The sequence below is a fragment of the Etheostoma cragini genome, chromosome 11, assembly GCF_013103735.1.
Source record: "Etheostoma cragini isolate CJK2018 chromosome 11, CSU_Ecrag_1.0, whole genome shotgun sequence".
NCBI lineage: Eukaryota > Metazoa > Chordata > Actinopteri > Perciformes > Percidae > Etheostoma > Etheostoma cragini.
This window is the reverse complement of record NC_048417.1, coordinates 7070580-7096050: the sequence shown is the minus strand read 5'-3', so window position 1 is coordinate 7096050 and position 25471 is coordinate 7070580. Positions and strand designations below refer to the sequence as shown.

Below are 25471 nucleotides of genomic sequence, written 5' to 3'. Positions count from 1 at the left end.
ACGTTTTAAAACTATATACATATTAATTTGTGTCGAATAACATTTTTTAAAAACCAGCTTCGAATTATATCCGGTTTAAACAAGCTTCGCAAAAATATTTCACAATAAATGTTTTGGAGAGAATAAAGTCTGGCGTACCGTTGATTTTCGTTTTTTTATACCCACGTGTTTAGATATTTTAAGTTATATTATCTTTAAAGCTCTTTACTTTTTATAAAAAAAAGTGATTAGGATTTACTATTTTGTAGAACAACGTTTATACTGATATTACAAACCGGATGTGTTTTCTGACTGCTGCGATTGGTCGATACGAAAATGCTCACATACTCAGAAAAGCAACTGAAACTGAACTGAATGTGTCAGGACAATGGAGAAGACTTTATGTAATGTTCATGGTAAGTCTTAATAAGTTGATGATATTTCATTGTGTGTTATACAATATAAAGTTAAATATTGTGTTAAGTTTCCAGAAGTCATATTTACACTGTTTGTAATGGGGATGACAAGGCAGGTTCTGTTGATGAGCCGTGTAACTTTGGAATTAACGTTAATCAAACCATGTTTTCCCTACGCATTTCGTTGCTTACTTGCAGTGACGAGAGTTTAGCTATATGATTTGGTAAATCACTTGTTCTGAAAACCCCCATACAGGCAGCGTGTGTATGTTGAAAACGGGCGTTAAAGATGGACCAAATAAAGGCAAAAGCTTCTACGTCTGCGTTGACAAGCAAGGCTGCGATTTCACTCAAGTGGCCAGGTAACGTTATTCACATCTCCGTGGGTCAGATATGTCCACACTGATCCCCAATGTCTAACACTTTGAAACAATAATAAAGAGGATGTGGGAAGGCAAGGTTGGATCTAAGTACCCACCACAACTATAAATCCTCATTACTGTGAAGAAAATCTACAGGTTCTTCAATAAGTAGAATACTGTAGTCTGACCCAGAAGTGTCCATAAAGCTAGTACCTCAAAGTAGAGATGCATGAGACCACTCTTCTATATCTAAACATCAGTTATATACAGTTTGCTAGCTTAGTCTTAACTGTCTCTTAGTTACACACTGATGATGGATTCCAGATATCTATATTTAGTTTTTATCTGCATTATGATCATTATCATTTCCTCCAGCATCTCACCATCCCACTGCCTCCAACATGAAGATTCAATGGTGGAACTCCAAGCTCTCCCCTACAGTCTACAACAGCAGAGCCACAGGTGGGTGTGCAGGTGGAATGTTTTATGGTCCAAAACAGAAAGTAACTAAACCAGCAACGGAAAGTCCATGCTTTTGCATCTTTACATTTAAATTAGGCCCTTAAACAAGATGCCTGTCTCTAGGTGACTGCACGTTTGTTTGGTTGGATTGTACCTTTGAGTTTAAGTGCACTCTCCTTTTCCAGGTTATTCTACAGGTGTGTTGTGGGCAAAAAAGCAGGCCAAAGATGGTGTGGAACCGTGCCTTGGACTGCAGTAAGGCAGCACAGCTTAAACCATACACAGCCTACTTATATACTTCAAATACTATTGTCACTAAAAGTGTCCGGGACTTGTAGCTGTAGACAACACTTTTATCTCTTCAACCCTCAATCATTACAAACTCATTTTTAAGACTTTATGTTGAATTTTTGTCATGATTGTAATGTTTCCGAAGAGACCACAGATAATATATGAATGTCAGGTTAAGATTTGTGAAATTACTATAGAGATATAACTGGACATACTGAAAATTAACATTTTGGTTTAAGTCACTGAGCTGGCAATCACAACATCCATAGTATAAGTCCAGCCAGGAATCTTTGTTGTAGACTTCTTCTATTTCATTTTGCTTTGTCTGTCCACTACCCATTTAAAAAATATCTGTTCATCATTGCAGCCAGAGAAAGAAAAGAGAACCCCTCTTTCTGACACACAGCTACAGCCCTCTTGCCTGCCGCCTGTCCTGAACCCCTTTAAAGTCTCCAGCAAGACGGACAAGGACTCTGAGTGGACAAGAATGCAACAAGGTGGAGGTGATAAGAAAAGAACCGATTTCAAAGACTGCGAGGCAAGTCACAAGGCTGAATCAAGAGAGGGCTGTCAGAAAGAAAATGTGCAGAGCGTAGATGCAGGAGTGGAAGAAGAGGAGGCAGGGAAGCTAAATTCAGCGGATTCTTACAGAGGTAAACAACTTCCACTGGGGATGAAGTTAAAGAAGAGAGTTTCAGATGAGGAGAGAAACAGCTGCGAAGCTAACAATGTGGAAAAAATGACAAATTTGGTGCAAGACATGACTAAAGAGAACCAGAAAGCAGAAAAGAAGATTTCTAACTCCAGTGTCAAGGCCATTCACCCAGAGAAAATAAATCCGACCTTACAGAGTTCTCACAAGGAATCGCCCCACCAAGCAACTAATGGTAAAACCTGTCCGGTGGAACAAACTGACCCTACTGTAAAAAAGAGTATCTCTAAATGTGCACCCACTTCAAGAGGCTCTGATATCACCAGGGCCATTGCATCTACCAAACCAGCACAATTGGAGTCCAGTCGAACCAAAATCCACCAAGATGATGATGACGATGATGACGATGTAGTGGTGGTGTCAGTGAAACCTGCTACTCAGAAAACTCCTCCTGTTACTGCTGTTCAAAAGACACTGACCAACTTTGCTGGATTTCAGCCAAGTTCTAAGATGAAAGTTCAGCATGAAGCTCCCAAAGGGCTGCACAGCCTGCTCACTGCTCAACTCCAACAGAAAAAGGTGAGTAAGTGACTTGGAAACAAATGATTGGCTGTTTGGGCAGAATTTGAAAGGTACAGATTAGAGATTTTAGATAGATTTTCATGGCACAGATTGGAGATGGAACAAATACTGTATTATTGAGGCTAATACCAATATTGCACTGTGTGACATTATGCTCAATATACAGTATGTCATAATGTTTTGCTGCCGTGGATCATTGTCTTTGAATCTGTAGACTAGAAGACGGTCTCAGTCTCTCAATTACGTAGAAAAAAGTAGACGAGGAAATACTGATTTCTTATGGAACATTTTCTGTAATCTTCAGTTTTTAGTATTACAGACCACAACCTCAAAAAATATAGGACAGAAGTCGAGTTTGTAAACTTGATTCTTTGAGTTATGAAACAGGGGTTCTTATTAGGGTCATGTTTTCTATGTATCCCTTTTTGGGGGCATTTAGGTCTTTATAAGAAAAGACAACTGAAGACAAGAAAGGGGGCGAGAGGGGTGGGTGGGTTGAAATAGAACCCACGGCAAGGACTGAGCTTCTGCCTTTTTATGTGTCTGACAACCCCCCCCCCCCCCTTTTTCCTCCTGTCAAGGCGACTCTGTCCGTGGTGAATGTGGCAGCTCTGCCAGATAAAGGGGAAAGGTTAAGGACTCAGGTGAAAGAGTTGGAGGACGCGCTGGAGTCTCTGAGCCTCACTGCTGCTGCTCAGCCTGGTAACTCCCTCCCTGTACAGTAGGAATAATATATATTGCTTTTTAACAGCGCCACTCCATTCTTCTGCTGTTTGGATAAAATGTGTGAATTGTAATTACAAATCTTAACTTTCCGAGTGGCTTTCAGTTCTTTTGCTGTGCTTTGCATGCAATGAAATTATGAACAAGAGCTAAAAGTACAAGAAGATCAAATTGCAAGATAAAACGAAAAGCTCTATACCATCATGAATATGATGGAGCAGTTGAACTTACATTAATGTCAGTTCCTGAGCAATTCAACTGATATCTACGAATCACTTTCAGAGTCCCAGAGCGAACGTAACAGCGGTGATGCTAGTCTAGGTAGCAGCCAGGTTAACCCATTCAGCCGGCAGGGGGGCACCATCCTGCTTCCTGCCATGTCAGCACCCGGTCCCTCCCAGCACCAGGCCTCTGGGAGCTCCCTGGGGCTTCAGCTGAGCCAGGGATACACGCAGATGTATGGAGGTAGGTTGAACAGGTGGAAGATGTTTCTGATATTTTTAAGGATTGCTTTCAGGCCATATTGTTTTTATTCTAGGCATTACAGATAGCTAGCTTGTGTCAAGAGGTGGTAATCAATCTTTTCAAACATTTGATGTAATTTGCATTTCTCACGTCACTTATTTACCAACTATTTTTCTCTAGATTAAATATTTTCACACTACCTCTGTCCTTTATGATCCCAGAAAACTCACAGGTGGCAAGTGGCCTTTATGGTGGGAGGATGACTCAGGACCGTCTGCTGGCGGTGAAAAATGCCACCTGCGAGGCCATTGACCATCTCCACAAATCCCTGGAGTCCTGCCCCGACGCTGAGGCCGAGGTTCCAGACCCAAAGGGCATCAAGGTTACACACTGCTAGGGTTTTTCCATCACACACTCAGACACATTGATCCCGTGTTAGTGTATTTGCTATTCTTAAAAAGAAGTTCTGAAAAAAAACTATTGCTCAAAACCTACTTGGTTAATTTGCTATTATTATAGAGCCTCGATGTCCTGTTTGGATCGGTCCATTACGTTACTCTAATAAAAACATTTTCCTTTTGTGATTGGTTGGTTAGGTGTCGCTCCTGGCCCATCAGAGGAGAGCTTTGGCCTGGCTGCTCTGGAGAGAAACCCAGAATCCCTGTGGAGGAATTCTTGGTAATATTATTATTATTATTATTGTTATTATTATTATATTTTGTGATTAAATTGTATTTTGTTTTTTTATACATTTAAAAATTACAAACAATCACAAACGATACACTAGGGCTGGGGATGCGTCCCAGTACCAAAAAATATAGAAAGGATAAACGGGAGGAAGGGAAGACAAAACTACACGTGCAGAAACGGACACATTCACAGACAGACCCAAGACAAGGGACCAAACACTTGCACAAGTTAATCCAAAGGCTGAAGCACAAGGCTACAGCCTGGACCTCAAAGCTTCAGAGAATCTCAGCCAAGTTACCAGAGTCCTTCCTGGCACTCTATAAACGTGCGGCGTAAAACGTTCCATCCAGTTCCATCCAAGAAGGAAACGGTCCATTCACGGATAGACAGGTCATGAGATGGTTTCCGACAAGTTGCATCATTTCTTCGGAGCTGTAAGTCCAGCAAATATAGCACATTTTAGACTTCCAGAGAGCTGAAAGGCTATTATTATTATTAGATTTGCCATGATTTTTATTAAAGAAGTTACAATAAAGACTGATATGAAATCTTTATAAAGATGTGAGATGGTAGAATAATTGTCCAGGAGTGAAAATAGCTCGGTGAGATGTGTTTGGTCTCAAAACCTTTATGGGACACAAAGACGATATACCATGTACCATGTAGCTATAAAGTCATAGTGTTTCTCCCCTCTCTTAAAAAAATCAAGTCAAGCAGTTTGGTTAGCCAATAATTTGTGGGAAATTTGTTTCTGAGAAAAACAATTTAAATAAGCAATTCTTTCCAAACATGACAAACCATTTATCTCCACTGAACAGAAAACTTCTTCCCAAAGTGTAAGAGAAGCTTCAAATCAACAATGTTGAACAACAATAGGGATAGATTTTGGCTGTTTTGCAGATAATCTGTATCACCGTTTTATTTACCTGACAACCAATAAAGTTAATAATAATTCAAAGGTGCGCTACTTTGGCTCGGCTACAGCTCTTTGTCTGTCCCACTGCTTCGGTTTCACTCACCACTGAGTCTGACCTAACGTCCTGCCCACAAAACTATCTGACTATCTTTTACTGTGTATTATGTTGGGATTTTCTAATCTATTAAATAACTGCTTAAAGCATTTTATGTTGGAGTTTGTAACATTTCAAAATCTTAATTTCCACTGTAAATGCATATCGGTCTCATCAACTATCGGTCTTGAAAAAACTGTATCAGTCAATGTCTAGTTTTGTCTTCATCATTTCTTCTTCTTGTTCTTCCTGCTTTCTTTGGGTTCAGCGGATGACATGGGTCTGGGGAAAACCCTGACCATGATTGCTCTCATACTGGCCAAGAAGATCAAAGCAAAAGAGGAAGTTGACAAGAAGGAAGAGAAGAAGCCAGTGAGCTGGGTCTCCAAAACTGGTAACTAAAACCTTTTCTTACTCTTTTCAGGAGGTATGATAAAATACAGCCATGCAATCATACTGTCCATGTAATTCATATTTGAGATATTACTTTCTTTTTTTTGGTCTGAATTCCGGAGGGGGAAATCTTAGGTGTTAGTATTAAGACTACGCTCGTTTTGGTAATAGTTTGTTATTTATCCAGACTCCAGCCTCGTGGTTTCTAAGGGCACTCTGATCATCTGTCCTGCCTCGCTGGTCCACCACTGGAAGAGGGAGATTGACAGACATGTCAAGACAGGCAAGCTGACTGTGTACCTGTACCACGGCCCCAACCGCGAGAAAAGTGCCAAACTGTGAGGAAACAATGCCCAAATCCTAATGTATACACCACTGTCTGTTTTCTGTCTCAATCAATTCAATTCAATTCAATTTTTTTTATAGAATTAAATCACAACAAGAGTTATCAATCACTAAGGTGCAGTCAAACCTGGTTTTCTTTTTTTTTAGCTAGGAACACATGAACGTTTCTTTTGTTGTAGTTTTGTATTGGCTTCATTTCTCTTTTATGCTCACAAGTACAAATTTAAAGGGTCGCTGTAAAGAGGCCAGAAAAAGACACATCAGGAACAAAATTATGTTACACACAGGTACATTGTTGACCGAGACCATTTCTGGTTTGAATTCTTTTTACTCAACATTTAATACTTCAAAAACTAATTCTGTGTCATCTTTTCTTGATTTTTGTCTGGGTGGGTGGTGAGGATGGACGGGCGGGGATTTGTTCATGTTGCCAGTTGTGAGTTTTGTTGAAATATAAAAATGTAAAACTGTTAATCACAAAAAACTAAATTTGGGGGGGTTTTGACTTATAATTCGCTTGGAATCATTATTAAATGAATTACAGAAATGTGCCTGATCCTATTGAACTTTTACCCAGCCCTAAACTCAAACTTAACTCCGTTCAACTCAACTCAGAATGCAAGAAAAACTATATTTGTTGATATGTAAATGTTGTCAACAATTAGACATCAACCTTGGAACACACAGTCAAACTGAATTAAGCGTTCTCTGTGCTCTCTCAGGCTGGCAGATTATGATGTGGTGGTGACCACATACAGTTTGGTCTCTAAGGAGATCCCAGTCCAGAAAGAGGATGCTGAGAGACCCAGCAGAGATGCTAATGATGTGGTGAGTAGTACATATTTATGATGTAAAGCAACAGTTCTGACTTCAAAATTCATCCGCTTCAATGCTGTGAGACGTAAATACAGACGTAGTTTCTTTAAAGATGCTGGCAAATGATATTTGATTCGATAATCTTTGGCACTAAAACCTAACAAACGACACACACTTCGTGTCATGTTTTCCTCAGTCTTTACGCTCTGCTCCTCTTCTGCGAGTGACCTGGGCCCGGGTGATTCTGGACGAAGCCCACAACATCAAAAACCCAAAAGTGCAGACCTCCATGGCTGTCTGTCAGCTGGGGGCTCGTGCCCGCTGGGCTGTCACTGGTACACCCATCCAGAACAACCTGCTGGACATGTACTCACTGCTCAAGTAAGACAAAACACAGTGAATACAAGAGTTTTAAAAAAATCCTACCTGTTAGAAATGCTTTTTTCTTTAGTCTACCTCATGATGTGGGGTTCTCAACCGAAGGCGTTATTTCCAGAATTTACTAGTGTAAACGCTTTTTTAATTTACCTTTTTCAAAGTATGTTGAAGGTTTATGTTAAAGCTAAACTAAATGAAGCAAATAATAAATGTCATATGATTTATTTTTCATGAGGGAAAATATGTTTTTTTATCACAGTTTTGGGAGTTATGGATGAAAAGGGCTGTAAAAGTGGCCACAACGATGCGCTATAGGTTTACCTCATATTCCATATAAATTAGAGATGGTCTGATACCATTTTTTGCTTCCTGATTCCAAAACTTGACCTTGCGTATTGGCCAACACCGAGTACTGATCCAATACCGGTGTGTCATATATTTTATTATGTTTTAACAACTGTATACTACTATCCCTGTACGGATATGATATGATTTCCATCTTTGACGGTTTGGCTCAGGTTAAACTCTTTGTAAAACATGAACGAACACACTCAATTAAAACTGTAGAACTTTCTTTTATTATCCAGTTAGGCAGTCAGTCATAACATAAAAAAACATAAACTACTTTAAGGTAGATTTTTTTTAGGGCTTTCTTACATGGTATCGTATCGTTGTATAAACTCCAGTACTTCCCAACACCAATACCAGCATTTTAGACAGTATCGGAGGCCATACTGATACTGGTATCTGTATCAGAACATCTCTAATAGAAATGTCAGTCGAACAATAAACATACAGGAACAAAAGCGTCACCTTGGGGGAGATGACACAATTATCACTTGAAGAAAGAATAGGCTCAACTTGAAAGATACGTATTTATTAACCAGCACTTTGAGCATCCTTCGTCAACATTTTATCACATTGCATAATAAAACGTTGATGAGTGAAATTATGCTTTCCACTAATATTGTACTGAAACTGAATTGTATTTGAAACTGCTAACATAAATTCATCTTCATTGCAGTTCAATATGGTGGATTGTAAAAAAAAAAAGCTTCTGTTTATTCTCTGTCTTTGTCTGTCTTTCAGGTTTCTGCGTTGTTCTCCGTTTGATGAGTACAAACTGTGGAAAGCTCAGGTGGACAACGGCTCTAACAGAGGCAGAGAGAGACTCAACATCCTGACGAGGACTCTACTGCTTCGACGAACCAAAGACCAGAAGGACTCCACAGGGAGACCACTGGTAAGGACAGACGCACGCCTTGGACTTCTTTCCATCTAGCAACATTACATTGTGGACACTCATTATGAAGGCCACAACCTTTATCATTAATTTTGTTCAGACAAACAAATAAGACTCCCTGAAAGCTACAACGGAGGTGGTGATTGGTTAAAACATCAGCACACTCTTGATCCTGGCTGAAGCGAAATGTTAAATGTTTCAGGTGTCTCTTCCTGATCGGAGCTGCGAGGTGCATCAACTCAAACTGTCCCAGGATGAACAGGCTGTGTATGATGTGGTCTTTGCCCAATCAAGGTAACAAAACAACTTATTTCTTATGTCTTTTATATTTTTTAATTGAACTAAATATTTAGGAAAAAACTTCCTCCATATTCATTTTTTTGTCTTTACATTGTATTCACTCCTTCTTTTGCAGAAGAACATCTTAGCAAGGAAAGAAGCTTTTATAATCCACCAGTTTTTTTGTTTAATAAATATTTTAGCGATAACTCGCAATTTGGGGGCTAATTGTGTGTCCAGGAATGAAATGGGGACTAATCATTGTCCCCCTAAAACTAATCTCTGCCTACCATAAATGAGTTCTGCAGTTAATGTGGAACTACATAGAAAAGAGATGGGATGCTGCTAAGTCTGCCTGGATGTGGTAGATATATCAATTTAAAAAAAAAGCATAAATTGACACTAGAATGATTATTTGCTTTTTATCTGCAGATCGACTCTGCAGAACTACCTGAAGAGACATGAAGGAAATGATGTGAAAAATGGAAATGCTTCCAGTTCCAATCCCTTTGACAAAGGTGAGATATCAGATGCTTGTTTTATTTTTCATCGAGTGGCTTGGGTTCAATCCCAGAATCCTCCGGCCACATGTCAAAGGGTCCCTGAGCAAGACTCTGAACCCCAGTTTGCTCCCCTGATGCTGTGTATATAACCTGTCCATTGCTCCTTATTACATAAAATTCCCCTACATTGTACTTTCTGTATGACACAATTAATAATAAAGTTTTTAGTTTTTTTGTAGGCACATTGTGTCCAATAGTCAGTAGATTATGAGAGCGAGGTTATACTTTTTGAAATGTTGCTGTTTGAAAATGGCGGAGTATATATATTTTGCCCAAAAAATATGCACTGAGGGGAAAAAATGTATACAAGAGTTTTTATTTTGTTTGGGTGTTTTTAGAAAGCATGTGTCAATTGTTGAAGAAAAACATATTAGATTTATTATTAGATTATTTATTATTATTATTTTAATAGAAGGGTGAATTAAACTTGGTTAGAAATTAGTGTTGTTATTACAAATGCTGGTGTATCACAAGTGTGTATGTCTTCTCTCTCCAGTGGCCCAAGAGTTTGGTTTGTCCCAGGCTGACCCTGCTGTGTCGAGTTCCCAGCAGCCCCAACAGGCATCCAGCACCGTCAACATCCTGTCCCTGCTGCTGCGCCTCCGACAGTGCTGCTGTCACTTGTCACTTCTTAAGAAGGTGCCAAGGCGTACCAGTTTTGTATCAAAATCAAAAAGCTTACAAACATAAATACACATACAAAACAACCGCATAGTATTCACAGGCATTCGTTTCCGTCTTTCTCTCACCCCACCCCCCCTCTCTGCTCAGACTCTTGACACGTCGGAGCTGCAGGGTGATGGCATCGTCTTGTCTCTGGAGGAGCAGCTCAATGCTCTGTCACTCACCTCCAGCGCCTCTGCACCGGGCACTTCCTCCAACGACACTGTGGCCCTTAATGGAACACGCTTCTCCTCACAGCTCTTTGAGGACACCAGTGAGAGCACCAAGGTGAGCAATTGTTGTGCTCAGGATCCTAACTTCAAATGTACCCCCCAAATGTGAGAATTCGTCCTGCAGGCTGCTTGAAATCTGCTGTAATAAGACAGACTGCTCTCTCTGTTAAGAATATGACCATTGTTTTGTAAAGCATGGCGGAAGACTCTATTGTATCAGCATTTTTTTAGTGGTCTCCGTGGAGTGAAAGGTCACAGATTATTTCAGTTTTAGCCCTACTCTCTTTTTTTTTCACTACACAGTTTTGAAAAGTCTAGAGTAACTGCAAGCACAAAGCCGTTATTGTTGATGGAGATATGATTGACTTCTTCGATGGCTTCATTTATAAGTCATCTTTTTTAAAAGCCCAGGGAAAATATAAATGCCTGGTGAGAAAACTTTGTTGTATCACACCCTGTCCTATCAAACATGGAAAAACAGTCCATGTTTATTAGTCACTTGTCACTTGTGTTGTTTTATCAAATAAACTAATTCTGCTACCTTGATTTTCCAGATTGCTGCTATTGTATCTGAGCTAAAGGCAATCAGAACGAAGAGTAGTGATCAGAAAAGGTAAATTATTAAAGTCTCACAATCACCTCAGACACAGTTTCTCATCCAGGTATATTCTTAATCCGCCACACTTTGAGTTATTTATTTTTTAAATTCTTTCAGCAAAAATTCAAAAAACACTTTTGCCAAGCCAGAATAACGTAATTGGCAAATCAAATCACAAAATCCATTTAGAGGCTATTCTGGAGCTTTTGACTGTGTCACACAATCTTGTATATATGATCTTTGAAAGGACTAGTATAAATAAAACTGACCTGTACACTGCTAACATCTGTTAACATGTCCCCTGAGAACCATTAAATATCAGTCATACAGTAAGTGTAATGCACACTGCGTCTCCTTTCTGGTCATTTTCAGCGTGATCGTGTCCCAGTGGACCAGCATGCTCAAAATTGTAGCAGTTCATCTGCAGAGGATGGGCCTGAGTTACGCGGTTATCGACGGGACTGTCAACCCTAAACGCCGCATGGACCTGGTGGAAGAATTTAACACTAACCCTGACGGACCACAGGTAAAGACCCTGTTTACACATACCTGGTTATTTTGATAAACTGAGACATTTCCCTTTGTTTGTACCCTTTGTTTAAACGCAGACAGAGGATTTGCCTCGGAAAAAAATCCGGGAGTGAAGATTTTGGAAATCTTTGTTTGCATGTAAACTGAGACAAACGGAGGTTTTGGCAGCCGAGGAAATGAGGAAAAGAAGAGTGAGGAAGTGATTTGTTGCTGTTGTTTCTATTTTTGGGAATCTGATTAGCTAACGTGGGTTTGAGCTTCTCGTTACACTGCCACCTACAGGTTTGACAGCATTGATGGCATATACACACGGGTACCTGTAACTGAACACTTTTCCAAAACCTGACAGCTGTTTGCATGTTTTTGTTTTTAGTTTTTAAGTTGAAATGTCTGTTTACAAAAAATAGCCAAAAAACTACTTTTACATAAATCCAAAATATTTTCACACAGGGATGAATGCTAGAAAACAATTAAACCTTTGACAAAATTCTTATTTTCTGTTGCTGTTCAAGGTTTATATCCAGTGGCAATGTTCATTGATACAAGTGTAACACGCCTTTATTTTAAATAATGATCAGTTGACACTTGTGCACTTTTACAGCTTTGTTTTTTGTTTTGTTTTTCAAATGTATATTATCAGAAAATTGAAGAAATGTGCCTTTAAGCCTATTCTTTTATCACAAACCTATAAATACATAGTAGAAAATGGTTTCCACACAGTACTGCTCGGAATCAATTTTTGGAACTGGACTTAGACCACTGTAACATTTAACATTTTGTAAGTTAATGCATATAAATGTATGGATTTATATTTCTGTTTTTCTGCCAAAGGTGATGCTGGTGTCTCTTTGTGCTGGAGGGGTTGGACTCAATCTCATCGGGGGCAATCACCTCTTTCTTATTGACATGCACTGGTGAGACATACACTGAGACATATGAAACCAATGTAACCAGCTGTACATTGTCTTTTATCTAAATTAAAAAATTTTTACAGTGTAAGTAAAGTAAGCACATGTTTATTTTAATTTACTTAGATTATTTTATTATAAATTTGTTTTATAATATTGGTCTTTTAATGTTAATGTTATATTATTTAATATGGTAAAATACACTTCATCACCAACATGAATGTGTAATGCTCGTAATGAAGTGCAAAAACCTTTGACAGTACAAGAATGGTTGAGTTTTTAAACCTCTGACCCCTGAATACTCTGACAGGAACCCAGCCTTGGAGGATCAGGCCTGTGACCGAATTTACAGAGTTGGACAAAGTAAAGATGTCACCATCCACAGGTAAGGAATCAGCAGGACATACAATATGTGCGTGGATATTATTGTTTACTATTATATAATACTGCAAAATGGCAGTATCATCTAAAGGCCCTGACACACCAACCCGATAAACGTCCGGACAGTCTGGCGAGGTCGGTGACTTAAGCGGTTTGGTGTGTTCGGAGCCGTCGGCCTTCATTTGGGCCAATTTTACATGCTTGGTTGGGAGGCGGGCACTGCTGGCAGTTGGACTCAAATGACCAATCTGATTGGCGGAGTGCTTACCCTGCAAGGACAAGCACGATGAGCGTGATTAGAGTCTCTCAAAATCTGACGAGAATCTTTTGAACTGACGTTTGTCGATCTAAAATGAAGACAGATTCAGCAACTGTAATCTGAAGGAGCCCCCATGACAGTCTGGCTTTGAATTTCCGGAGAAGGCAGACCCACGTGACACGTTCGTCCAATCAGCTGCCGGTTTTGATTTTTTGGGGGGGTTACAATACAGATTAGAGCCGGCTGCTGTTATGGAGACGTATTACGTCTCACGGACGGGCAGAACGTACGCTCATGGCTGCGTTGCTTCAGTGTGTTCTGAGTCACTTTTTTGACCAACTTTTGGGGGGCGCGGTCAGTCCAACTGTCTCCTCATCCAAAGGTTGGCCGTCGTGTTGGTGTGTCAGAGCCTTTAGGCAAGCTCTAACGTAACAGAATACAACACTAAAATACAGTTAATGTTGCATGTAGGCAAGAGCAAAAACAACAACCACAAAGATGGATCGTCATTAGTGTATTAAAATTTGATGTATGTGTTTTAATAAATAGTTTTGTGTTCGTTTCTAGGTTTGTGTGTGATGGAACAGTGGAGGACAAGATCTCCACACTGCAGGCGAAGAAGAAAGAGCTTGCCCAGAATGTGCTGTCAGGAACAGGAAGCACCTTCTCCAAACTCTCCTTGGCTGATCTCAGAATCATTTTTGGTGTCTGAGATGGGAAAGAACTGAGGATGTCGTGCCACACTTTCAACCTTATAGCTACACCAACAGACAACTGGTCATACATATAATTAAAGTTTAGGGCATAAATCTGAAAAATCTTGAAATAACCTAATAAGACGTTCCATCCTCTTAGCTTAATCCATAACAGTGTTTTATGCTACATCCTAACTACTTTACAAATTAATAGACTTAATTTGCCTCAATATTTTATTTCAAGGTTTCTTTTTCCTTAACTGTTCCTAGTCCCTAATTTCAGAACTGCTGTCTCCGTACTTTAATGGATTATTATAAGCATTTCAGTTGGTATTGTATGAGACATTGCGTTCATTCTGGATGCTGCTTTTGCCCCAATTTGTTGCTTCAATGCAAAACTACTTAATTGATGACCATCACTTTCTCTTATTTTATTCATTTAGAGAAAGTACTTAATATCTTAAATAATTTTTTCTTTTGGTATTTATCAGTTGGCGATGCCAATTTGTCCTACAGCCATTGCTGTGGAGGTAACAGCAGATTTGAACTTTCAATTGAACCTTTTAAGATTTATCAACCAAGTATATTTTCTGAAACTACAACTACAACTGCAGATACTGTAACATACAAGCCGAAAACAATTTCCTCAACGTGAAACATATTTATATACACGAAAATAGTCATGCAAACACACGTACACAGCTACAAATGTATGTATTGCCGCCCAGAGTGCAAAAGCCATAGCTGACATACAGGTGAGGAGCTCTTGCTCTTTTGGTCCATTGTGATGCTTTACAGCACTTTTTTGTTAATGGCATATGCTACAGTAGGTGTAGCAAAAAATTAAGTAATATTTTACTTTACTACTTCCTTTTATTTGTGTCACCTGTTGGATTTTATTTCTTCTAAAGCTGTTTTCAAATTGCTTTTTTAAAGTATTGTATGTTTATGTTAAATGAAGGTGCTTTAAATTATGTAAGATAAAGTAACTCCTTACTGAATAAAGTCCTTTGCATAATTAACTGAAATTATTTATCAATAAAAATATGTTCCTCATACTGTAATTTTTAAGATATGTTAGAGATGTTTTATGTTTATGGTAATATATATTTGAATTTGCTCTGTGGATATAATCTATTCAGAATACATCCTGGCCACATAAACAGTGTAAACGTTTAATAATGTGAGCAAAAATCTTCTTATTTTGAGTTAGTTTTGTGCTTTTATACAACAGAATGTGGGAGATAACATACATCCAACTTTTTAAAATTATAATTATGTACTTGTGTGTTGTATCAGATTTATCGATTGACTTCTCGCTTTGACGGTCATGGCCTTCTGCAGTCCACCATGTTTGTATTGCTTATTATGCTTTCTAGATAAAAATCCAGAGAGTAGCTTTATGTCCATGCTGCCTTTAGAAACATCGGCATTTTGGACTTCAACGACTGAAATAACGACACAGCACGACGATAATGAAATCCACATGTCGGAAAACGTTATTTATTCTAAAGCCATTGTAGTCCGATAATCCGTGTATACAAAACATCCCTTTAGGAGCAATTTAAACCCATGAGAGACAAGGGTAGTTTAAAAAAATCGATCAGTTTCTTTAAATGATTAGTATTGCGTATTTCTCTATGGTATTTCTGCATATTTTTTGTGAAATTAATAATGCGGTGTATTGCAAAGCACATGTTTGTTTTGAGTTTACAAGCTCCGACAAAAACTTGAAATTAAAATAGTGATAGTAAGAAATGCTAGATTGGGGTGGTTGGGCGCAGCAAATGAATGCAGCGTTGTAAGAGCGGGCGGTAGCTGGTCTGCGCTCTGAGCTGCAGAGCTAGCTAGTGCAGGAAGTAACTACGGCCAGGTACGCTAGCGTCCTGCCTCCGTGAACAGTCAACGCGGCCTTTACGAGTGCTGGATTAAAAGTAGATACATTTTCATCAAACCCGCAGCCATGGCGGCTGAGACTGAGAAGGTAGAGCCCGCGGATAGCGAACAAGAAGAGGAAGTCGAAGATGTGTACGAAGTGGAGAGGATAATAGACATGCGGGTGGAAGAGGTAAACCTAACGTAAACTAGCTTGCTACCTAGCCGCTCGCCAAACATGGCTGGCATTGCTTTCGCTCCACTCTTACGATGCATAGCCCACCTAAAACGGTGCCCCGACAATTCCCGTTACATAAATGCCTGTCTACAATGTTTTCAAGTGTATTTTGATGCATTAAACTGTTCTTGTTTCACTTAGTCAAATGCGATACTCGTTTGTCGCTGTTTGTCCATAGATAGCATCATTTTTTGCACAACTTCTCCTATGATGTCCGCTCGCCTCTTTGCTTCTGGGGCCAAGGACAGACGCCTTGCAAGCTTGCAATTATTTTCATTATGGGTGCTCTTGCCCAGCAGCATTGGTAGATAAAAACAAATCCGGGGAATGGTGCTAGTGCCATTGTGCATAATACAGATAACGTGGTGAGATTTCCGAGTGGTAATGTCAGTTAGCTAGCGTAATTCCCATGTATTTACCAACGCCTGCTAACGTTACGTTACCATCTGTGGCAGTTGACACGGCAACAACAGACCGACTAACGTGTTTTAACAGAGAAACGCCTCACTGAATGAGAATTAACTACAATTTTATCTTAATTAGACTAACGAACTGAACTGCTACGTGAAGTAATATCAAGTGACATCGCATATCAAGTAGCCAGTGGTGGATGAAGTGGTCAGATCTTTTACAAAGCTAAGTAAGGAAACGTATCAATGCTACAGTTTAGAAATACTCCGTTACAATTAAAAGGAATGCATTCAAACTCTTAGGTAAAAGTACGAGCATCAAAATATACTAGCTACTATACCTAACGTTACAAAGTACCAAAAGCCTACTCATTGTGCAGAGTGGGTGAATTCAGAAAAAAATATATATATTTGTAGACTGGTGGGTTATAAAAAAAAAATACACAATTCATTAGTTGATTACATGTGCTAATGAGATGAATCGGCAAATTAGTGAAATACAGAATGTAATTGAGTAGAAAGTAAAGTACAGATACCTCAAAATTACATTTAAGAACAGCACCTGGGTTGTTTCTTTGTAATGTTTCTTTCCATCCCTGCTAGTAAACAAACTATGGCATGAGTATATTAAAACATACACTTTACTAATATTTAAGAGCTTTAGACTTATTGCTGAGTAACTGTAGTCCTGAACGTTATATAAAAAAAAAAATTATAACTAACTGTCATTACTAATTTACTTCACCTCTTGATACTGGTAATCATGACTTCCAAAAATGTGAGCATTGTATCTCACACAAATAAGTGCATCACAGTGTAACACACTGATGGTATTGTATTGGTGAACAGAACAAAAGTACAAGTTCAATTTTTTTTATCCTACTATATTTAGTTGAGAAATATTGTGGTGTTGTTCTGATTGATTACCTTAAAATGTAAAATTGACACTATATCAAAACATTAATATTGCGCTTAGTTGGATTTCCAATGTTTTTTAAGAATGTGCATTTGCATAACGAAGACACAGCAATAAGCAAAACAAAAAACTTGGCTTGAGGGACAGATCACAACTCAGTTTGAAATGTTGTATCCAACTGAAAAATAGTGTGTTGATCTTGAACTGTCAAAAGTAAAACTGTTAAATAAGTCAGTTTCCAGGACACATAACATCACAGAGGCAAAAAAAATGATCTCCAACTGCAGAGAAATCCTAACTGCATAATTTTTCCAAAGAAAAGCAGCATCACTTAAACGTGACAATTTTCTTTGTACAAAATATGAATTTAAACCATGCCAGTAATGCTTGATAATTATTGTATTCCGGACCAATAGGGCTCTACAACAAAATAGTGCTAGAAAGTGAATCAAGAACTTGAAGGGTTTGTTAAGTGTGTTATGCTTTACCACCACATCACAAGAGCCACAAAGTTTAGGCACTTTAAACAGATAATGGTTTTAGAAGTCTCTGCTTTGTAGGGAGACGTGGGGGTAGGGCTGGGCAATATAGAGAAAATCAAATATCACAATATTCTTGACCAAATACTTCAATGTCAATTTTGCGACGATTTTGTATAGTTGACTATTGGTGCTTTAACAAAATGTTATTTACACAATGAGATTTTTGATAAATATTCTCTAGAAATGATTTAATGACATAGTGGGTAAAGGTAAATAATGGAACAGTTAGAACAGTCCGGTAAGTTTTAAAATGACATCACTTTACTGTAATGCAGCCTGTAAAACCAGGTAAAGACAACACTCACCAAATCCAAAATCTAAGCTAATATCTAGTCTCATATCGCGATATCGATACATTGATATATTGCCCAGACCTACTTGAGGGATCAATATGAAGTGCAAGATGAGGGTTACAAGAAGGTTATTGAGCTAATACAAACCTTAGTGAGTTATTACCTCACCTGGCTTTGCTGCTGTTCTCAGATGTAAACAGTCTCCTATAGGCTTCCAGGGTTTGTACCTGTGTAGAAACGCACAGGAACATTGGCCTGCTGGCAGCTGTACAGGAAGATTTAGTCATTAAAACAGACTGATTATGTATTGGTGCAATGATGCAAAACATATATGAGCACTGGTCCAATCTAATGTGATAGATCAAAATAAAAAGGTTATATACGGTATAGTTCTACTCTGATATTTATACTATTTGTGCAACTGCAACACATAATTTCCCTTCGTGGATCAATAAAGTATTTTTGATTCTGATTCTAATCACAGTATGTCAATCAGGATGCTAAAAAAGCAGAAGGTGCACCAAACCTACCAAATCTATCTGAAGTAAGGGGCAGCGGGAGTTTATGTAAATGCATGTTATATTAATGAATGGAACAGTTTATCTAAAGTTAGAAGATTAATATAATCATTATGATAACTGCACTAATGTGCTGTATCATGCAAAGATTTGTTCTGTAGATGTGTGTTGTCCTGTTTTTATTGCTGCAAACTTTAAGACACATTTGACTGTGAGAAAATGAGGGGTTCCTGTTAGTTTGTGTAAAGCAACACTCATCTTCAAAGCCATGTAAGGGGAGAAACATTGTTTGACTGAAGTACCTTGATTTTGGGTCACTTTTGCACCCAAGCATCAGGAATCTTTTTGCAGTTTTTCAGATATCTTTTTCCCTTGTGTGAAAGTAATCCAGACTAAAATGGACAGACAGACATATTTAGACCAAGTATTGTCATTTGTGAAAAGTCACACTAAGTGACTGGTCATTTCACAATAAAAGTATTGTTGCATCTTTTTTTCTGCATTTCATCTTTTAAACTCTGCTTTTTAGACTTGAAAAAGCTTTAAGTGTTTTTCTTGCTCTCTTGTTTAATATATCAACTATTAGGAAACAACAAATGAACGAAGAAAACATTTTTTTATCTAGTCTGTCAGCCACGTTTGCATGCAGTTGGTCATTCTCTGGTCCTTTTGGCTGGTGAAATAGTCAGCCGTTACAGTCTGACTACCAGCCAACGTGTCAGGTTGGTGTGGAGGTAATGCTTGAGTTTCATATCTTCTCTCTGTTTTCAGGGTGACGTGCTCTACAGAGTCCGTTGGAAGAATTACTGCTCCGATGATGACACTTGGGAGCCAGAGGCCCATTTAGAGGACTGTCGCGAGGTCCTCCTAGCTTTTAAAAAGTCCATGGCTGAGATCAAGGCCAAGAAAGAGGCAGAAGCCAAGAAGATTGTGGTAAGTCTAAGTGCCAGACGGGTATACAGAATACTAGGGCCGCAGCTATCGGTTCTTTTACTAATCGAGCATTCTACCGATTATTCCATTGATTTATCAGATAAGAAATACTTAGTAAGAAAATAACTGGTAAAAAAAGAAAACCTGTCTTTTTTAATTATACAAAAGACAGGTTTTCTTTTTTTCAAGCAACATTTTTATAGCCAAGTTCCAAAAAAATTGGTGGCCCAAATGTTAATATTCTTCTTCCCCTTCCCCTTCTTGCTTCTGGCTCTTTGCAATGCATATGCAAAAGAGCTGTTCACTAAGCCAAGGGTAAATGTGATGGTTCAAGGCTTACAGGGGTTCCATTACACTACACTGTTCAGGGGGCCACAATTTCAGAAGCCTAATGCGAGTGAGGTAACACAATATAGAATACAGACATCACCGGCAGGGTCCGGTGACGTCATTCACGTGCATATTCAGTAGCCATGCTTGGGGGGCTGGTTTGTCTCCAGCAGCAGCTGAGTTTCCAAAGATTAGTAGCAAACTAATAAACAGTTAGACTACAAACCGACAGCTTTTGTTTTACATTGTTTGTAAAACATCACTATTTGCAGAGTAGCATGCTGTAGTTGTGTAGAACATCGCAGTGGACGAGAGCAGCAGACGTTTATGTTACTTTGTGTTGTGGAGGTGTACACTGGATGTTTTCTACTGAGATGATGTAGTAGCATGTTTGCAGCTTAGAATTATCCCAAATTTGTTTTCTCGCACATCTCTTCTCTTAGACCCTCAGTATTTTCGCTGTCTTCCTTCATTTGTAATCTTTGGCATCAGTCTTTGCGCTAGTAATAATCCTCCGTGTGGAGGTTAGTGACATTGATTTAGCAAAGATTTGAGGCAAAGCCTTTTTTGTAATCAAATTATTCGAGGGATCGTTTCAGCCCTACAGAATACTACTGATACTGTATGGACCAAAATATTAATACTGATTGATACTGACTTAAAAGAACTTGTTGGCATGATCAACCTGTATTTTGGTTGGTTGCAAAACTCACAGCTGAATTTTCTAGACATACTACAATACTATAATCTAAAAATGTGCCACTGCTTGTTCCGTTCCATTAGAAACCACTGCCTACAAAGAGTGACGTTTTTGATGCCGACTCTGAGAGTGAAAGTGAGGGCAAAGACCATCCAACTGAGGAGGCCATCAAGAAAAAGAAAAAGACAAAAGTACGGGAAAAAGAGGAGGAACCAACTCCAAAAAAGAAGAAGAAGAAAGACAGACGAAAGGAGGAGTTCAGGCCTCTACCAGCACCTGAGACAGATGATGAAGACGAAGAAGAGGAGAGAGCCTCAACTCCACCCTCTCCTCTCAAGGAGAAAAAGACTGATTCAAAAAAACGTTTGGTAGACTCTGATGAAGAGGACGATGAGCCTGTTCCCTCCAAAAAACACAAGAAGGAAAAGGGGAAAGACGGAGGAAAACATAAGAAAGAAAAGGGAGAGGAGGGGAAGAAAAAGAAAGTGAAGAAAGAAAGAAAGACGGAAACCTCTGAAGACGAGGCCGCTGCACCTCTAGAAGATGACCTGAGCTTGTCAGAGTCCCCAATGGACGATACTGCATCAACGGATGCTGTGGTAAAGTCAGCCGAAAAACCCTGTCTGGACGACAAAGGCAAACCAAAGAAAGGGAAGTGGGAAGTAAAGCTGCAGGGCATTAAGGATCTCATCCATGACAAAAAGAGCAAAAAGCCAGATGCCACCCAGAAAGAAAGCAGCCTCCAGAAACTAAAGAACCTCACCTCTAAAGTCAAAGAGGATGCTGCTCTACACTCAGACTCCAGTGATAGCTCCACCTTACACAAGAAGGCCAAGAGCAAAGGACAGGAGAGCACGTCAGCACCACCCAAAGTCCCGTCTTCCTCCACATCCTCCTCGTCCTCCTCGTCCTCGGTCACCGCAGCTAGCAGCACCAAGCTGAAGGAGGATGAGGTGACTAAAGAGGAGGTATTGGGACAGAAAGATGCCACAGGCTCCACTAATCTGTTTGAAAAGTTCTTGTTAACCTGCGAGGCCAAGGACAGGGCCCCCCGCAGGCCGCCAGTGCATCAGCCCGCCGCAGAGAAGATCAGCAGCAAACCCACAAAGGTCCAGTATTAATGCTATGTTCATTTGTCCATCATATGATGTAAAATGTTGGAAATGAAAATAGGACAGATGTTGATTTAACTTGAGAAAAATGCAGAAATCATGTCTTTGGTTTGCTTAGTTGGAGCCTATTTCGTCTTCTAGGCACACCTAGCTCATGCATTCATGTTTCAAGATTTGTGTAAGGTAACGTGAGACTGCACATACAACTTTTTAACTGTAAGTGAAGATACATGTTTTTTTGCGTTATACAAAATTGTATCTATACTGTTAATTTAAAAAAGGAAAACTATGTAGTTTTCGAGTGTCAAAAGTATTCACTCATTGACGACTTGCTATTTTTTTTCGAATAAACAAGGCTTGTGTCAAATGGTGAACCTTTCATTTTCCTTAGCCGCTATTAATGTTTGCCCCGTTTGATGGACCCTGCTGCTCAATGTTTTACAGTGAATACTACAAGATGTTAACATTGTAATTTCCTATTCCAACATTAGCTAATAGGGAAGATTGAGAAGATCTCGAAGACGGCCAAAGAGTCTTCAGCTCAGAAACCAGAACCTGAGAAGATGGAGAAGACCAAGCAATCAGATGGTATGCATTACACACGAGTACAGACAAATCGCATTTACATTTTTTTTTTCTTAATTTTAGTTATTGATGTTCTTAGTTTGAACATTTACATAGTAACATCAACCTAAATTGACTCCACATAAAAGACCAACCTAACTCCAGGTAAAAACGGTGTCTAGGTGCGATTGAATCTTTATTATAGCAACAAGGAAATTATGTTTTTACCCTGAATATGTAAATATTGAAGTTCATGACTGCTCACTCATAAGGAGATGACAATATGAGATGTTCTTGTCAACAGTATTTTGTTAAAGGCTGTCTTTTTGACTCCAAAGAAATATGACCACTTATCTGGTCCTCCCTTTAGTCTCCAGACCCGGCCAGAGTTACGGCTTTAGCCTGGACAGTGACGAGAGGGAGACAGAAGAGTCTACAGCAATGCAGAAGCCGGGAGAAGATTCCCGGGAGAGGAAGGAGAGGCCAGAAGAGGCCCAGCGGCCCGGCAGGGAGAAGAAGACCCCAACAGAGGACAGGAGAAAGAGGAGAGAGGACAGTGAGCCCAGACTCTTCATGGCATGTGATGACAGTCAGGACCCACAGGACCCACCAGAGGGCGCTGACAAATCTGGTATGTTTCTGATTGACCACTGAACAAATGCTGTGGTATGATGCTTCCAAATATGAAGCTGTTTAACCTCAAATTTTACATTTTACCGGGGCACCTAGATAGGTCATATGTTTGAGCGTGCGCCCCACATACAAAGACTCAGTCCTTGTGGCAGCCGCTGCAGGTTCAACTCCAACCTATGTCATTCCCTTTATCTCATCCTTCAGATCGACAGCTGTCCTGCATAATAAAGGCTTAAAAATTCCTCCAAAAATAATCCTTAAAAAGAAATAACTACAACTACTACTGTTTTACTACGACAAACACTGACTGAGGTTTAAAACACGTATGAGCAACATCTTTGAGTTGCTGTATGAAAGGTTTCAGCCTGCCAACTAATAAAGCATCTTTCTCTGCATTCTGTGTTTTACAGACAAAGGCCAAGCCACTTTGAATCTAGGAATGGATCTTAACCTGGACTGGATGACTTTGGATGACTTCCAGAAACATTTGAACGGGGAAGATGAGATCCTGTCAGGTCCACCGTTGTCACCCAGTGAGTATTTTTATTCCAGTGTGTGTGCTGTGGAATACTGAAACAGAACACGTTTGGCTTCTTTTAAAAATGTAGACTCTGTTACGCTATTAAGCGATTGGTGTGACTATAGGACATTTCTCAAACACCAGCTCGTTTTTTACTGCAGAGCAGGCAATACATGATGATAAATGGCTCATTTCAATATTTTGTCCAATATGTGTTTGTTGGGAAATCTAATACTCTCTTGAAACTATGCCTTGTGTCTGTCAGGTGAGTTGCGGGATGCTGTGAAAAGTGGAGATTACATGGCTGTAAAATTGGCACTCAATTCCAAAGAAGACTACAATCTGGACCAAGAGGTATGTACATTTTATATAACCATTCACCCAAACCATTAGAATTTTTATCTGCAGACTAGCTTGTGCCTTATTTTATTTTGTTCCACAACATTTTTGATTAACATACAGTATAGCTCAAGGCTTCTTGATTCCAAATCCTTTATCAATCCCCCAATGGGGAAATTCCCACTGTTGCAGCAGCAAGGAATAAGAGGAAAAGTTGAAGACACAGATTAACACACAATCATTAAAGAGAATAAATATTGAAATAGCGCCCTCGATTCAAGACAAAATCACATATGACAAATTTTAAAACTTGCACCTTGGTTGCCCTGCGTGTGTCTGTGTGTGTGCGTGTGTGTGTATGTCACTAATGGGGTTAAATACATGCCCAGCCAGGCACTATGCTTTAAAAATTCATTAACTGACATTAAAATGTCTCAATACACAGCTTTGTTGAATACTCGATTCTCCTGGCCAATAAGGTGGGTGGGAGGCAGCCGCGAAAGGACTTTACTTCACATGAACAGGCACAGGCTAGCACAGGCTCTTGGCCAAGTGATTAACTTGTGTGTAGTAATCAGCTCGGCTCAGACTAGCTCAAGTTAATTGATTCACCATGGTCATTCGGTTTGAATCCAAAGTGCTCCCAAACAGTTGCTGTCGCGTTGAAACCAATTCCATCTTCTTTTCTTTTTCTTTTTATTCCTACAACTCTCAACTAGCGTTTTCTCCTTACGCAGCTTTTTTGCTGCACTCTGTAGTAGGCTACGGCAGGAGTTCCACCTCCTCACACACAGACCATGCCGCTGTCAAGTAACTGACACAAGGGTTTACTCCTCGTTATGCTGAGAGAGAGAGAGAAAGAGAATGGCAGCCGGAGAAATTAATCCAGCTCCTTTTTATTTATCATGCGATTATTCATTTATTCCATATCGCAACAGCCCTAGAAGAGATTAATGTTGAGCACCCGGTCACACTTTTTTAGTAAATATCAACCAATAATGATCGATGTTTGAACAATTGGGTCATCCCTAATAAACACTATATAAAAGAGCATTCTCCCTTTGTCTTGTTTGCTGTAACAGGTCATTTATGAACATCAGAGGAAAAATGTCAGGTTTAGAAACATTTAAGAGTTATGTATAGTTATTTTCATGAAATCACTTTTAAATATTTTTTGGTCAAATTATTGATTTCTTTAGTAAGTAGCCGTGTAATAAGTGTGATAATGTTAAGCTTTGCGCCAAGGTCCTGCATTACCCTGCTCAAGGTTTAATTTGCGATAATGACCCGCTCGCTCTATATTATCTCTTATTCTTTATTTTGTGGAAGGAGAAGCAACATTGTAAAGAATATTTGAGAAGCACTCTACATAAACAGTGGTTGTCTGGCAATTTTTTTATTTCCATGAATAATGTCTCCATGTGAGCCTTTATTTTTTTTTTAAGCTGTTTTGAGCACAAACTTTAAACATGTTTCAGATGAGAGATGCATGTAGACATTTTGTCTGACTCATATAGAATCATCGTCGATTTGATTGCAATAAATTTAGACTTATGGAACCTCTTATTTCAGGAAACCTTGTAATAAATGTTACAATTTACACACTTGTATCATTAGTAATGGAAGATACT

The 25471-nt window shown here is 39.2% G+C and overlaps 2 protein-coding genes across 7 annotated transcripts in view; both read left to right on the top strand.

The window, feature by feature from the left end:
* Window positions 1-130: 130 nt before the first annotated feature.
* The window catches only part of ttf2 (transcription termination factor, RNA polymerase II), a 27950-nt gene continuing 2609 nt past the window's right edge, over window positions 131-25471 (top strand). The window contains exons 1-23 of the mRNA XM_034886463.1: window positions 131-395; window positions 652-757; window positions 1133-1219; window positions 1405-1474; window positions 1878-2741; window positions 3326-3446; window positions 3750-3932; window positions 4154-4314; window positions 4529-4610; window positions 5901-6026; window positions 6213-6363; window positions 7093-7198; window positions 7383-7567; window positions 8654-8807; window positions 9010-9101; window positions 9519-9604; window positions 10146-10288; window positions 10421-10600; window positions 11100-11158; window positions 11516-11669; window positions 12506-12588; window positions 12893-12967; window positions 13790-14207. Coding sequence (XP_034742354.1) covers window positions 368-395; window positions 652-757; window positions 1133-1219; window positions 1405-1474; window positions 1878-2741; window positions 3326-3446; window positions 3750-3932; window positions 4154-4314; window positions 4529-4610; window positions 5901-6026; window positions 6213-6363; window positions 7093-7198; window positions 7383-7567; window positions 8654-8807; window positions 9010-9101; window positions 9519-9604; window positions 10146-10288; window positions 10421-10600; window positions 11100-11158; window positions 11516-11669; window positions 12506-12588; window positions 12893-12967; window positions 13790-13934 — 3441 coding nt within the window. The 5' untranslated portion in view covers window positions 131-367 and the 3' untranslated portion in view covers window positions 13935-14207. The remainder of the gene's footprint in view (window positions 396-651; window positions 758-1132; window positions 1220-1404; window positions 1475-1877; window positions 2742-3325; window positions 3447-3749; window positions 3933-4153; window positions 4315-4528; window positions 4611-5900; window positions 6027-6212; window positions 6364-7092; window positions 7199-7382; window positions 7568-8653; window positions 8808-9009; window positions 9102-9518; window positions 9605-10145; window positions 10289-10420; window positions 10601-11099; window positions 11159-11515; window positions 11670-12505; window positions 12589-12892; window positions 12968-13789; window positions 14208-25471) is intronic.
* mphosph8 (M-phase phosphoprotein 8) overlaps window positions 15706-25471 on the top strand; it is a 24853-nt gene continuing 15087 nt past the window's right edge. For 2 of the 6 annotated variants that reach the window (XM_034886457.1, XM_034886456.1), the window contains exons 1-7: window positions 15722-15985; window positions 19481-19648; window positions 20756-21781; window positions 22276-22372; window positions 22719-22979; window positions 23392-23514; window positions 23767-23855. In XM_034886457.1, the coding sequence (XP_034742348.1) occupies window positions 15881-15985; window positions 19481-19648; window positions 20756-21781; window positions 22276-22372; window positions 22719-22979; window positions 23392-23514; window positions 23767-23855 (1869 nt within the window). In that variant the 5' untranslated portion in view covers window positions 15722-15880. Of the gene's footprint in view, window positions 15986-16426; window positions 16671-19480; window positions 19649-20755; window positions 21782-22275; window positions 22373-22718; window positions 22980-23391; window positions 23515-23766; window positions 23856-25471 lie in introns of those variants that run through there. The other 4 variants (XM_034886452.1, XM_034886453.1, XM_034886455.1 and 1 more) reach the window with 4 other exon arrangements.